Source organism: Hemicordylus capensis, chromosome 5 (assembly GCF_027244095.1).
Source record: "Hemicordylus capensis ecotype Gifberg chromosome 5, rHemCap1.1.pri, whole genome shotgun sequence".
Classification (NCBI taxonomy): Eukaryota; Metazoa; Chordata; class Lepidosauria; order Squamata; family Cordylidae; genus Hemicordylus; species Hemicordylus capensis.
In genome coordinates, this window is record NC_069661.1 from 150,341,624 (window position 1) to 150,357,117 (window position 15,494).

At 45.1% G+C, this 15,494-nt stretch overlaps 1 protein-coding gene across 6 annotated transcripts in view; it reads right to left on the bottom strand.

Moving 5' to 3' along the window:
- The window catches only part of RELN (reelin), a 554,313-nt gene that overhangs the window by 306,042 nt on the left and 232,777 nt on the right, over nucleotides 1–15,494 (bottom strand). For all 6 annotated transcript variants that reach the window (XM_053252916.1, XM_053252914.1, XM_053252913.1 and 3 more), the window contains one exon: nucleotides 1,011–1,107. In XM_053252916.1, the coding sequence (XP_053108891.1) occupies nucleotides 1,011–1,107 (97 nt within the window). The remainder of the gene's footprint in view (nucleotides 1–1,010; nucleotides 1,108–15,494) is intronic.

Genomic DNA, 15,494 nt, shown 5'->3' on the forward strand with positions numbered 1-15,494 from the left:
ATATTTGCTATGAAGGAAAACTAATGAATTTTGAATATTTTTAAGGCATTTGAGGAAAAACACAGAAGAGTGTAGAACAGTGTGGGGCATGTCAAGAGAGAACAATCATTCTTTCCCCCTCAGAACACTAAAACTAGGGTTCACCCAATGGAACATATTGCCATTCAGGTCAAACAAAAGAATTTCTTTAGACAACATACAACGAAATATTTTATGTGGTGATGGCTTTCAATAAAGACAAATCAAAAGAGGATTCTATGTCTATTTACCGCAGAACCTTATATCTTTAGGTATTGTACCCCTTGACTATAATAGTGTGGGGACAATAATAAGGAATGGCTATCTCCATCAAGCCCTGGTTGGAAGTGTCCTACGTGCATTTGACTGGTCACTTGCAGAAACAGTGTGCTGGACTAGGTGGATCTTCAGTCTGATCCAGCACGATGGATTATGTACCTCTATTCTGACAAAACATTCTTTGTCAGCTGTGGCTGGACTACAATAGTGTAAATCTGCTAATTACTTGCAATTCAGATGTTTCATGATCTGCACTGCAGATGGAAATGATTCCCAGTGCTATCTTAGATTGGTGTCCACACTGTCAGCAGCCATGTTGGTTCAGTGCTACCTCTCAACATACCCTTCTTCTTTAAAGCACTATGTTCTGCCCCTTGATGGCTGATTGTGATGCTGCCAGAACTGCCATTGCAGAGTATCCAGAACCTTACATGATTAGTTTGCAAGTTTGTCTTGACTTGAATGATGTAGCAAAATAACCAAAGTATTACAGATGCTCAAAGCAGTAATTTCTAAAAGTAAAAATTTGGAAAAGTAGCTTAGAATGGGAAAAGTGACTTAGTCATTTTGGGAAAAGTACAACTAAGCAGCAAGGCTAAGGAAATAAATCCAGCCCCAAAGCCAGTAGGGTAAAAGTGACATGTGAACTGACAGACTTTGAATTAAAACCATGAAATCCCATAAATCAGTAAAATTAGCAAACAGCTACTTACCAATTCTCTTGGCCCATATGGCTCACAGAAAGTGACAGCATTGCCATGCATAATTACACCACACTGGCCTCCAATCTCACAATTACTGCATTCAAACCTGCCGAAAAACACAATACACTTGAGTTGAAAATGATGTATAACAAATTAGGGACCTAAAAATCCCGCTTTTTAGAAAGAAGGGCATTATCAGGATCCCTTAAACTGAGCATAATGAACAAATTACCATCCAGATCAGAAACGTTGTTTGGCTTGCCTCCAAGACACAATAACAGAATTATAGTTGGAAGGGCTTTGCAGACCATCTAGACCAACCCCCTGCTCAATGCAGGAAATGCAGAACTGGAGCATCCCTAAGAATAGCTTTTCTGCTCCTGCTTGAAGACCTCTAGTGAGGCAGATCCCACAGCCCCCCACTCCTAGAGTCCTGTAAACTTTGTTTCCCCCCCCCCAGCAAAACACACCCATTCTAATTTAATAGATTTTTTAAAAAAGAATGGGGTTTTCTCAACTACATCTGTTACTTTTCAAAACATAACATATATAGTAAGTTTTACTACATCAACTGTTGCCAGGTTCACTATGTTCACCATGTTTGTACACCTTGATGCATCCCAAACCAGAAGCTTGGTCATTTTTAGCTTATATGGAAGTGAAATCTTAGCCTGTTGCATTCCTCAGATTACAGGTCCTTCTGATTAGGCGTTTCCTAGTGCCTTCAGGTCATTAGCGTGGCTGCAATGGGACTGGGATATGCCACTCTGATAGCATCTTTACAGAGTCAGGGCAGAGTAGCCTAAGAGCACAAAGGAGACAAAGGGCAATGGCACGCAGGCTTTCTTGTCCCTTAAGGGGCCTTCACAGATAAGACCAGTGTCCATGGGCACTTTCTCTCTCTTTTGCAGTAGTTTTGGTGAGTTGTGCTGGAGAGGGATGCATCCCCTCCCATCTTTCTTTTCAGCCTGACGCATTAGTAAAACACCTGTTGAAAGATTCCTTTGTTTACGGAAAACACCTAAGTGATAGCTAACAGGATGTATGCAGTGCTGACCCAGTATCACACCTTAAATGGAACAAGTATTCAAAATCCTTTTGTTGGTACCCATGTATTCGGGCCCTCAGGTCATGTTTTGGACTATAAGATCCTCGCCTATTAAGTTCTCTCAGTTGGTTCAGTCATCTTGCTCATGCACACGCCCACACACAGAGAAACGTGGGTGGACAGACTATCCTTACCAAGACAGCAGGTAGTTATAAATGCATTCGTGTTCTCTCTCTTTCCCTAAACTTTCACTTCAAACCTCTATCACCCTTCTTTAGTGCTAATACATGGTAAATGTGTATTGGGCAAACTAAGCCATTTCCAGAGAGTGTACAAACCCCTTATGAGAAGACCATTTTCAAGAACCCACTGGGCACTAATATTTAATATCACCCTTTTTTACATTCTGAACCCCTACCTAGACCTCAATAAAGCAACTCTGTTTTCAAGGAGTATGTCTGTGTTCCTTTGCTTTAGCCTACTCTACAGGTGAAACTCGAAAAATTAGAATATCGTGCAAAAGTTCATTAATTTCAGTAATGCAAATTAAAAGGTGAAACTGATATATGAGATAGACGCATTACATGCAAAGCGAGATAAGTCAAGCCTTAATTTGTTATAATTGTGATGATCATGGCGTACAGCTCATGAGAACCCCAAATCCACAATCCCAGAAAATTAGAATATTCCATGAAACCAATAAAACAAGGATTGTAAATAGAACAATAATAGACCTCTGAAAAGTATAAGCATGCATATGTATTCAGTACTTGGTTTGGGCCCCTTTTGCAGCAATTACTGCCTCAATGCGGCGTGGCATGGATCATGGATGCTATCAGCCTGTGGCACTGATGAGGTGTTATGGAAGACCAGGATGCTTCAATAGCAGCCTTCAGCTCTTCTGCATTGTTTGGTCTCATGTCTCTCATCCTTCTCTTGGCAATGCCCCATAGATTCTCTATGGGGTCAGGTCAGGCGAGTTTGCTGGCCAATCAAGCACAGTACACTGTATACTTTTCAGAGGTCCGATACTGTTCTATTCTACAATCCTTGTCTTCTTGGTTCCATGTAATATTCTAATTTTCTGAGATTGTGGATTTGGGGTTTTCATGAGCTGTACGCCATGATCATCACAATTATAACAAATTAAGGCTTGACTTATCTCGCTTTGCATGTAATGCGTCTATCTCATATATCAGTTTCACCTTTTAATTTGCATTACTGAAATTAATGGACTTTTGCACAATATTCTAATTTTTCGAGTTTCACCTGTAAGTTCCAGCTCCAGAATGAGAACCTTATTTTTATGGGGGAGTACAAACACATCAAAAAATAGCCGAACACCATTTCTCAGAACAGCAACATACTCAACAAACAGCACCATAATCTTGTCTTCATCAACAATGTATGTGTTTCTTGACTACAGAACATATAGCAACCCTGCAGTGGCTGTTACTGGTGCCTTATGTTTCCTTTTAGATTGTGAGCACTTTTGGGACAAGGAACAATCTTTATATATAATTTTCTTAAATGTACCCATCGCTAATCCCATGTGTGGCAGCTCTCGTGAGAGTTTGCGAGCAGCTGCCGGATAGGACAGTGATGGGGACGGGGGAGAAAATAGGGATGCCAGCCAGCAGCAGGAGGAGGAGGCAGTGGGCCGGGCCATCTGCCGGGAGCAGAATGCAGTGGTGGGCCAGCTTGGCTACCAGGAGAAGGAGGCAGCGACGGGCTGGGCCTGCTGCAAGGAGCAGGAGGCAGCGGCGGGAGCAGGAGGCAGCGGGGGGCTGGCCCAGCCTGGCCAGCGGGAGGAGGCAGCTGCTGCCAGGAGTTGGTGGGCAGGCAGGAGGAGGTGGCGGGTCAACAGGGAAGAATCTTCTATATTATTAATCCCCGTAGACGTGCCTCTGTGGGGATGCGTCCCGCCAACCCAGCGGATTGGCTGGGAAGCCGAGGCGCCGGACTGGCTGGGCGGTGGAGCTCACGTGCGGCAGGATTCATGAGACTGTTGAGCTGCTGCCCAGGGAAATGGCAGACGGGTGGCCGGACGGCGGAGGGACCAGCCATGGCGGGCACTGCGCGCCGCCAGTGTGAGGAAGCAGCAGCAGGAGCAAACGGGCCAACAAGCCGGTCAGAAACCACAAGTGGGGAGGGGAGAGAAGCGAGAGGGTGGGCGGTGGTTAGAGACACCTGGGGGAAAAGTTAGGGAGAAGGGGCTGAAGGGGGGGTAGCCAGGGAGAACTAGGGGCGCAGATGCTATGCGCCCGGTCAACTAGTTATAAATAATTCTCTTAAATGTACCCGTCACTAATCCCATGTGTGGCAGCTCTCTCAAGAGTTCATGAACAGCTGCTGGATAGGATAGCGACAGGGGCTGGGGAGAAAATAGGCTGGCTGGCAGCAGGAGGAGTTGGCAGTGGGCTGGCCTGGCCACTGAGAGGAGGAGGCAGTGGCGGGCCAGCCCAGCTGCCAGGAGAAGGAGGTAGCGACAGGAGCAGGAAGCAATTGCTGGCTGGCCAGTGGGAGCAGGAGGTGGTGGGCCAGCCCAGGCAGCGGGAGGAGGTGGCCACTGCAAGGAGTTGGTGGGAGGAGGTGGCGGGCCAGCTTTCCAGCCGGCCAGCCCACCAGCCAGAAAGCGCCGGGGGGCAGAGAAGGGGAGAGAAGAAGCGGGCCAGCGGGGTGGCCCGCCAACTAGAAAGCACCAGGGGGCAGACAAGGGGGGGGGAAGAAGTGGGTGGGCCGGCCAGCCCACCAGCCAGAAAGGTTGTGGGAGGGGGAAAGAAGCAGGCAAGGGGAGAAGTAGGCTGGGCGGCCAAAAAGCCAGGTAGGCCTTTGTGGGGGGGGGGGGCAGCAGCAGTGGATGGGCCAACTGGAGGCACAGATGCTCTGCGCCTGGCCCAGCTAGTCTATATATATAATTCTCTAAGGTGTACCCATGGCTAATCCTGTGTGTGGCAGCTCTCGCAGGAGTACACAAGCAGAAGCACCTGATTGGGCAGTGGGGATTCCATATGCAGATAGGGAAGAGGAGCCTGTGAAAGCAGAAGCACCATGGTGATTGGGCAGTGGGGATTCCATATGCAGACAGGGAGGAGGAGCCTGTGATGTTTAAGGTCAGTTGGAATGCAACTGTTACTGGTCAGAAGATGTTCTTGATTGTAGAGGAGAGGAATCTCTATATAAAAAAGGATAGTGGGTAGGGATCTGCGAAGAAAGGGGTTGTGAGGGAGGAAAGAGCCCTTTCAGGAGAAGGAGGCTGCCACTGTGTGAATTAGATAAGGAAACAAGATGAACAAGATCTTAACTTAGGAAGGAAGGAAGGAAGGAAGGAAGGAAGGAAGGAAGGAAGGAAGGAAGGAAATACAGAGAGGAAGAGTGAGTGGAGGAGAGAGAAAGAAGGGAGGGGAAGAGGAAAAAAAGGAAGGTCAAGGGATGGGCCTGAATCTGTCAGTGGCCTGAGGGGAATGCAGCCATGCAATCAATGGCCATGGCGGTGCCTATTGGCAGCAAGGAAGGGCCCAGTTAACCACTGCAGCTGTCTGGGGCTACCGAGGCTATTGGCAGAGGGAGGCAGGCAGTCAAGGGATGGGCCCAGGCCTGTAAGCGGCCTGAGGGGAATGAGTGGCCGTGGTGTTGGCAGCAGCAAGGAAAGGCCCGGTCAACCACTGCTGCTGCTACTCCTTTGGGTGAGGGTGGTATGGTCTCTGGGTATAGGGGGCTGCAGCTTGGCCAAGACGTAGATGTGTGCAATTTGGATGTTTGGTGTTTTGATTAGGATCTGAATCAAAATGGCCCCGATTCATTTCGGGTCCAAATCTGACCCACACGAATCACCCCAGATTCAATTCAGATCCGAATTAATCCAAATCCAAATCTATTCGGATTTTTAAAAATGGGTCCCGGGGCCAAAAGAGTGGGGTGGGGTGGTAGGCTTAATGGGTGGAGGCTACCACCCCACTTGCAGAAGGATTGGACAAAGGGCTGATTTTTGGTGAATTGTTGAAGTTTACGCGTCTTTAAGGTTTTTCCTCATAAGGTATAATGGAGGGTGTATCGCTTCATGTCGTGGGGAAAGGGGTGGCCTAGAGTGGTGTGGGATTGGTGGTAGTGCAAGGTAGGGGCAAGGAAGCTACCAGAATTTTTTTCAAATAATTTGGGCAGAGGGCTGATTTTTGGTTAGAGTGGATTCATGGTATCTCATTGAAAATCTCATTTGCTATCACACAATCCACACTCAGAACACTTCAGAAACAACAGAACCCTGTACCCCATGGGTTAGCAACCCATGGGAGTGGTTGGTACCCTATGTGAACTACACCACCACTGGTTCTGGGCCACCCCAGCACCCCCCAAATGCAGTTATGGGGCTGCTGAAACTTCCATTATACCTTATGAGGAAAAACCTTAAAGATGTGTAAACATCAACAATTCACCAAAAATCAGTCCTCTGCCCTTTGGTGTGGGCCTGAGGGCTGGGGCAGAGTATAATATTTTATGCCTATTTTAGAAGCTCAAGCTGCTACCTAGATCGCTTCTGTTGCTGAGACTTGGTTGAAGTTAATCTATAATGTGTCTAGGCTTTTCTGGAGTTGGCGAGACAGGGGGTGTTCTTTGACTGTGGGATGGCTATTCCAGTGGTTGTGGGGAATAGAAGAAGTAACATTGGCAGGTCAGCAGACTGTTACAAGGGGAGGGAAATCAGGAATCTAATATCTATTTCCCCTTCCAGCTGTCCTGCCAGCTCTTTGACCCAGGGGAGCAATGCCAATTACCCACAGAGCCTCACCTTGCTCCTCTGTAATGTAAGTTTGGTCGAGAAAAAAACCAGAAATCACCCATGATCTGATTATGGATGAAAGGGTCAACCTGTTACGTATCACAGAGATTTGGTTGAGGGAGGCTGGTAGCCCAGTTTGATCCCAACTTTTCCCTCCAGGATACTCTGTTGAGGAGTGGGTGAGAAGATGTGGAAGGCGAGGTGGAGTGACTGTGGTCTACAAGAATAACATCTCCCTTACCAGGATCCTTGAGGAATGTGTCTGATCATATTGATTGTGTGTACTTAAGGTTGGGAACAAGGAGTTCATAGCAGCCATTACAACTATCCCGAGCCTATCCTGAGGCCTATTCCTAGTGGTCTTGGGACCAACACATGTTGCTGGTCACTTGCTTCATCTGGTATTTTACTCTGATCAGGATGGTGTTCTGTGCGTGGGGACGCCTATGATTTCCCCATTGTCATGGATGGACCACAGTGTGGTTAAGGTTGGACGCACAATCACACTCTAACTCTGCAGGGGTGAGGGTCCTATTAGTATGGTTTTCCTGAGAAGATTATTGGATCCAATAAGATTCCAAGAAGGATTTAGTGTTCTGTCGGTGATTCTGTTAATGCCCTGATGGAGAACTGGAACAGCCAACTCATCAGGGCAATAGATATGATTGCTCCTAAGCGTCCTCTCTGACCTGCTTCAAATCTAGCTCCTTGGTATATGAAAGAGTTACGGGAGCAGAAGCAGCAAGGTAAGACAACTGGAGCACAAGTGGAGAAAGACTTGACTCGAATACAACAGATTACAACAGAAAGCACATCTGAAGCCCTATGCTCAGGCAATACATGTGACAAAGCAATGATTACCTGTATTGCATCTACAAGGTCACAACCAGTGGAGTTGTTTAGGGTTAAGAGAGGGCTAGTATATCCCCCTCCTCCCTTGAATCAGAAATAGGAAAGATTACCCACTGTGAAGTTTTTAATGAGTTCTTTTTGAATAAAATCTCTCATATTTAGGCTAACTTACATTCAGACTCCACAATTATTGCCGAATCTAATGTGGAGGTGTCCAGGAACACCTAATATTATTATTTCTTGTTTACACATTCAGACAGGTGTTATTGACTGGTTTGTTTTATCCAGACATTGAGTCCTTCCCAAGGACCTGGGATGCCAGAATATTATTGTCAATGTTGTTGCTGTTGTTATAGATATCGTCGCAGAATATAGGCTGTTCCCAGTAAAGTTGCTTTTTGTAATTGGCTGATGGTGATTTCTGTGGCCCCTATGGTGCTGAGGTGCTCTTCAAGGTCTTTTGGAACTGCACCCAGGGCGCCAATTACCACTGGGATTATTTGGGTCTTTTTCTGCCACAGCCTTTCAATTTCCATTTGTAAATCTTTGTATTTGGTGATTTTTTCTATTTCTTTTTCTTCTATTCTGCTATCCCCTGGTATTGCTATGTCGATTATTTTGACTTGTTTTTCTTTCTTCTCGACTACAGTGATATCTGGTGTATTGTGTGGCAGATGTTTGTCTGTTTGTAGTCGGAAGTCCCATAATATTTTTACATCTTCATTTTCTTCAACTTATTCAATTCTATGGTCCCACCAATTTTTGGCTACAGGTAGCTTGTATTTTTTGCAGATGTTCCAGTGTACCATCCCTGCTACCTTGTCATGCCTTTGTTTGTAGTCAGTCTGTGCGATCTTCTTACAATAGCTGATTAGGTGGTCCACTGTTTCATCTGCTTCTTTACAAAGGCGGCACTTGCTGTTTGTGGTGGATTTTTCTACTTTTGCTCTTATTGCATTTGTTCTTAGTGCCTGTTCTTGTGCAGCCAGTATTAAACCCTCTGTTTCTTTCTTCAAGTTGCCATTCTTAAGCCATTGCCAGGTCTTGGTGATGTCTGATTTTCCACTTATATTGTGCAAATATTGACCATGCAGGGGCTTATTTTTCCATTTTTCTGCTCGGTTCTTGACTTGTTCTTTCTTGTAGGCCAGCTTTGTTTCATTGGTGTTGAATAGTTTCTCATTATTGACCATTTGAAGTGCATATTCTTCACTGTCCTTGATATATTCTTCAAGGCCTCTTTTCTTCTCCTCTACTGTTTGATGGACTTGCAGCATTCCTCTTCCACCTGAGCTGCGAGAGAGGTAGAGCCTATCTACATCACTGCGGGGGTGCAGAGCATGATTGATGGTCATGATTTTCCTGGTCTTACAATCTAGTGTCTCTAGCTCTGCCTGGGTCCACTCTATTATTCCTGCAGTGTATCTGATAACAGGTATAGCCCAGGTGTTTATGGCATGTATGGTATTCCCGCCATTGAGTTTGGACTTTAGGATTTTTCTAACTCTCCTGATGTATTCACTTCCAATTTTTCTTTTAACTTCAGTGTATGCGATGTTATCAGCCTGGAGAATGCCCAAGTATTTGTAATGTTCTTTCTCTTCCAGGTTCTTGATATTGCTTCCATTGGACAGTTCTATTCCTTCTGTTTTTGTTATTTTTCCTTTGTTCATTAGTAATGTAGCACACTTGTCTAGTCCAAATTCCATTGCTATATCGCTACTGAATATACGTGAACAGTGTTTAGCAGTGATTCGATTTCTGACTGGGACTTTCCATACAACTTCAGAGCATCATCATCATCATCATCATCATCATCAATTCAATTTCTATACCGCCCTTTCAAAAATGGCTCAGGGCGGTTTACACAGAGAAATAATAAATAAATAAATAAATAAGATGGCTCCCTGTCCCCAAAGGGCTCACATTCTAAAAAGAAACACAAGATAGACACCAGCAACAGTCACAGGAGGTACTGTGTTGGGGGTGGATAGGGCCAGTTACTCTCCCCCTGCTAAATAAAGAGAATCACCACATTAAAAAGTGCCTCTTTGCCCAGTATGTGGTTAGGCTATACCAGTTTCAGTTTTTGACTCTTGATGATGTGGACAAGCTGCTTTGAATGATGTGGCCTACCACCTGTTGTCTTGATGCTTGTCCAACATGGCTTATATTATCTGGCAGGAGGTTTGTTGTAGAAGGCCTGGTAAACATTATAATTGCTTCTCTGAGGGAGGGTAGGATGCCATCCTTTCTTAAGGAAGCAATTCTTAGACTGCTTCTTAAGAAGCCTGCATTGGATCCCTCAGAGTTAAGCAACTATAGGCCTGTCTCTAACCTTCCATGGAAGGGTAAGATAATTGAGAGGGTGGTGTCCTCCCAGCTCCAGACAGTCTTGGAGGAAACTGATTATCTAAACCCATTCCAAACTGGTTTGGGGGCAGGCTGTGAAAGGAGACTGTCTTGGTAGGCCTAACGGATGGTCTTCAATTAGAAATTGATGGAGGCAGTGTGGCTCTGTTGGTCCTTTGGGATCTCTCAGCAGCTTTCGATACTATCGACCATAGTATTCTTCTGGAGCATCTGAGGGGGTTGGGAGTGGGAGGCACTGCTTTGTGGGAGGTTCCACTCCTATCTCTCAGGGAAGTTTCAGATGGTGTCGCTTGGAGACTGTTGTTCTTCAAAATCTGAACTTTTGCATGGTGTCCCTCAGGGGTCCATATTGTCTCTGATGTTATTTAGCATCTACATGAAACCGCTGGAAGACATCATCAGGAGATTTGGTGCAGGGTGTTATCAGTATGCTGATGAGACCCAAATCTATTTCTCCATGTCAACATCATCAAGAGAAGGCATAACCTCCCTAAATGCCTGCCTGGAGGCAGTGATGGGCTGGATGAGAGATAACAATCTGAGACTGAATCCAGATAAATTGGAGGTACTTATTGTGCAGGGTCAGAACTCTGGAGACAATTTTGATCTGCCAGTTCTGGATGGTGTCACATTTTCCCAGAAGGAACAGGTGTGCAGTCTAGGAGTGCTCCTAGATCCATACCTCTCCCTGGTGTCTCAGGTTGAGGCAGCGGCCAGAGATAAATGACCTCAAATCACTAGTACATATGCCGGTAACCTCCAGACTTGACCATTGCAAAATGCTGGGGCTGCCTTTATATGTAGTCAAGAAACTGCAGTTGGTACAGAATGCAGCAGCTAGGTTGGCTTCCGGGGCAAGAGAACATATTACTCTCATTTTAAAAGAACTACACAGGCTACCAAGATGCTTCTGGGCAAAATACAAGGTGTTGGTTATAACCTTTTATATTTAAGGTTCTGGGTATTTAAGAGAACATCTTTTTCATTATGAGCCCCATAGCCCATTGAGATAATCCAGAGAGATTAGTGTCCAATTGCCACCAGCTCATCTGGTGGCTCCACAGGGATGGGCCTTCTCTGTGGCCACTCTGTGGCTCTGGAATGTGCTCCCTGCTGAAATAAGAGCTCCCCCATAGCCCTCGCTGACAAAAGTCTCTAAAGACACCTTCATTCACCCAAGCTTTTTAACTAGACTTGTGGTTCTAAATTGTTTTTAGATTTTCATTTCTGTTTTAATTTGTTTTACGTTGTTGTAAACCACACAGAGATGTATGTTTGGGGCAGTGTACAAATATGATGACAGACAGAGAGACAGATAGATTGATTGGCTTTTTAAAAAGTTGCTGCTCAGATTTTGCTAATTTATAATTATACGTTTTTATTATATGAGAGTTTGAGTGGGCAGGGGGCATCTTGACTTCCAAAAAAGCTACCTAGTGAGTGCATCTAGTGCTAGACATAACACAAGAATGCAACAAACCCCTGCTGAAGCAATTGTAGAACAGTTGCTAGGCACCAAGATCACTGAAAAAAGGCTTGGTACATTCATAAACAGGCATGGTGCCAGTGCAACAGATGCGCTCAGTACGAGGCTGCCAAAATACTACCCATGACCATGAGGTTGCAGATGCACTGCTACCAAAGTGAATGCCTGTAAAAAAATGTATTTTCCTTAACCTGAATGTGTGAAATATTGTCCAACATTGGGGGGGATGGGGATAAAAACATTTGTTCAGTCACAAGAGGACAGCTCAGAGTTCTGATAAGTGGTTGCTAATGGTAGATGCACTTTCGACTCTTATTCTCTAAAAATTTTCTTCATTAAAAGTGGTTCATTGTTACATAAGAACAATGGTTAGCATATGCATCTCATAATCCCGATAGCATGAGGATTGCTGATATGCAGAATGACTGATGACTGGTTTTTCAGGCACTTTCCCTCAGATTGTGAATTATTGATGAAACATTTTATTCTGAGACCCTTTAGGTGTGTTCACATCCGGAGAGAGGGAAATCTTTGCACATGCAATGAGAACATCTCTGTGAAGGCACAGAACAAAGAGGCATGGGCAGGATTTTGGATTGTACCCAATGTCATTTATACAATACGACAAATATTTATATTTATTATTTATAATCAAATCCTTAGTGCTCTGTCATTCTGAGACATGCAAAATTAATATTTAAAATATTCTTGTTAATATGTGACCCAAACACAGCCCACCACTGATGTCAAAGCTGAACACAATTCACCGCAGGAAGAAAAGGTTCATTCCATTTTGCCATTCAGTTTCGTGGTGAAAAGTCCTATTTATGTTGGCATTCATTCATTTAAATAGCATTAAACTCCTTTTTTTTAGCTTACTTTCCTTAAGGAAAGCAAGCTTATGAGATCACCCGGCATAGTGTGTGTGTGTGTGTGTGTGTGTGTGTGAGAGAGAGAGAGAGAGAGAGAGAGAGAGAGAGAGAGAGAGAGAGAGAGAGAGACCCCATCAACTTTGCAATTCCTGGACCAATATGAACCAAATTGGATACAGTTGTAGGGGCCCTTAGGGAGAGTGTAGTTTGTGATGATGTCATCCACCCCAATTCAAGATGGTGGATGCATGAAAGTTTGAGGTGCAAGGGGGCTAACTTGTGAACTACTTAGCTGATTTGAACCAAATTTGCTACAGTTGTAGGGACGCATAGGGACGGCTCAAGGGTGTAGTTTGTAATGATGCTATCCACCCCAGTTCAAGTTGGCAGGTGCGTGAACATTTGAGGTACAAATGGGCTAACTTGTGGACCACCTAACCAATATGGACCAAATTTGGTACAGCTGTAGTGAGCAGCACAAAGGGAACCTCAACAGCATTGTTTATGAACTATTCACCCCAATTCAAGATAGCCGACACATTAACGTTTTAGGCACAAGAGGGCTACCTGTGAAAAATGAACTGAACCAAAATTTCTATAGCTGTAGGGACCTATAGGGACACCTCAAAGGGTATAGTTTGTGATGATATCATGCACCCCAGTTCAAGATGGCAGACACATGAACATTTGAGGTGCAAGTGGGACCCGATTTAAACAGAATTTGGTACTGTTGTAAGGACACATATGGATACCTCAAAGGCATAGTTTGTGATTATGTACTCCACCCCAATTCAAGATGGCATATACGAGAATGTTTGAGGCACAAGCGGGCTAATTTATGAACTGTCTAACTGATTTAGACCAAATTTAGTCCAGTTGTAAGGACAGTGAAAGGAAAGTAGGCATATTAGTTCTTACCAGAACAACTTGGTCATCCATCTCATTTGATTTCAATAGGATAACAGGAAATTAATTTCACTAATTTCCAGCCAATTAGCATGGCACTTGCTAGTAGATGTGTAATAAATAACAAGCTCTGTCACAATGGAAGTCCTTCTTAAGACTGTGATTTTATTTTGAACTAACTAATTATTTTTCAATTAATTAATGTCATTTACCAATTAATTAATGTCTATTTATTATCACATTTATATACCAGCCCATATAAAATTTCTGGACAGATTTTGGTCCCTCAGCCACAAAGGCCATGTCTGGGGATGATGGGAGTTATAGTCCAACAACATCTGGGGGCCCAAGGTTAAGAAACCCTGCCATTGGAAATAATGGGGGATTCCAGCAAATGTATTGCTAGAGTCGATTCATGGTTTGTCATTGAAAATCTCATATGCTGCCAAAGAATCTACACTCAGAACACCTCAGAAACTACAAAACCTAGTAGTCAATGGGTTAGCAACCCATGGTGATGGTTGGCACCCTCTGTGCACTACACCACCACTCGCTCTGGGACACCCCAGCGCCCCCGCCCAAGTGCAGTTATGGGGCTGCTGCAACCTCCATTATTCTCTATGGAGAAAAACCTTAGACACGTAAACTTCAACAAATCACAAAAAATCAGCCCTTTCCCAATTCCTTTGAAATAATTCTGGTAGCTTCCTTGCCCCCATTGGGCACTACCACTCACCACACTCTGCTCTGGGCCACCCCCTTCTCCCCATTGTGAATCGATAAATTTACTGAAACCTCCATTATTCCCTATGGGGGAAATCTTAAAGATGCGTAAACTTCAAAGAACCCAGGCCATCAGATCCTGAGGGCTCCCCAGCTCCATGCCTCCCTATTTTCTTCATTATCTCCCTCACTCTGAAGGGCCACCAGGAATTTGGGAGAACGCGGGCCCCCTCTCCCCTAGCTATGCCCCCTGCCAAGAAGACCTTAATACTGAGGCAAAGCTATTCTCTAAACAAGACGCCTTTATCCTTTCTGTTCCGGCAGGATACAGTGGTCAGCCCTATTACCATGTTGTTCAGGTGTATGGTTGCTATCATGTGGCTAACATGTGTGGTCAGCCAGATCTCATCCTGTTCGAGTCCTCCGGGTATGGCCTCAGAGTAAAGGGGAGGAGGAGTTAGTTTCATACTTCTCCTCCACCTTGCAGCATTTTCCTATTGGTAACTGACCCCTCTCCAGAGACACAGGAATCTTCTAGCTCTCCACTGCCCTCATCATTGGTTACAATCCTTGCTTAAATGCAGAGTCACAGGCCAGACATCCTGCTGATGCCCCACCTCTTTGATCACCCAAGCCTTTATACTCTTGCCTGACCCTGGTCCCCGGCCATCTGCTCTCACCCTCTTCTCCCACCCTGCCCCTGTTCCCTTGTCCCCCTGTCCCTCAGTTTCTGGGGCTTTCCTCAGTGGCATTGGTCTCCTGACATCACTCGCTTCCTCTACCATACCACACCAGTCTTCCTTGGCCTGGACAGACACCCATGTCTGACCTGCTATGGTAGCATCTGAAGGCACCACACCATCGTAGGAGTGTCTGATTGCTTTGGGGTTTGGGTGATAGTTGGCACCCATGGGTGCCTACCACCCAACCCAGTTTTGGAAGCTCAAACCAGTTGAAGCCAGTTTGAACCGGTTCAAACCAGGTTTGAATTCAAACCGAACCAAAGGGGATTCAAGCAAAACCAAAACTGAACCTCCTCACCCCAGTTCAAACCTGGTTTGAATACGAACCAAACCGGGCAAACTGGTTTTGTGCACATCCCTAGTTCTGACTTTGACTCTTGGCTTGCCCCTAATCCCGGTTCCTGCTTTATGCTTGGTTTTGATCCCCTGCTCAACTTCTACCCCTGGCTTTGGCTTGACTCTTGGCTACTTCTTGATTCTGGCTCATGGTCTGTTCCTGCAACTCCTAGTTCCTTACTCTGCCCTCCTGGTCCCAACTTCTGACTCTGTATTGCCCAGTAGAGGCTGCCCATGGCAGCTTGCCATAACACAAATGATGAATGGAATTAAAGGGGACCAATGTGTCACATTTTCCAATTCCTCTCAAACCAAGAGCATATACTCTAAGGCTGCATATATTTTCTGTTTTTGCTGTCTGTCTGAGTTGGGGGGAA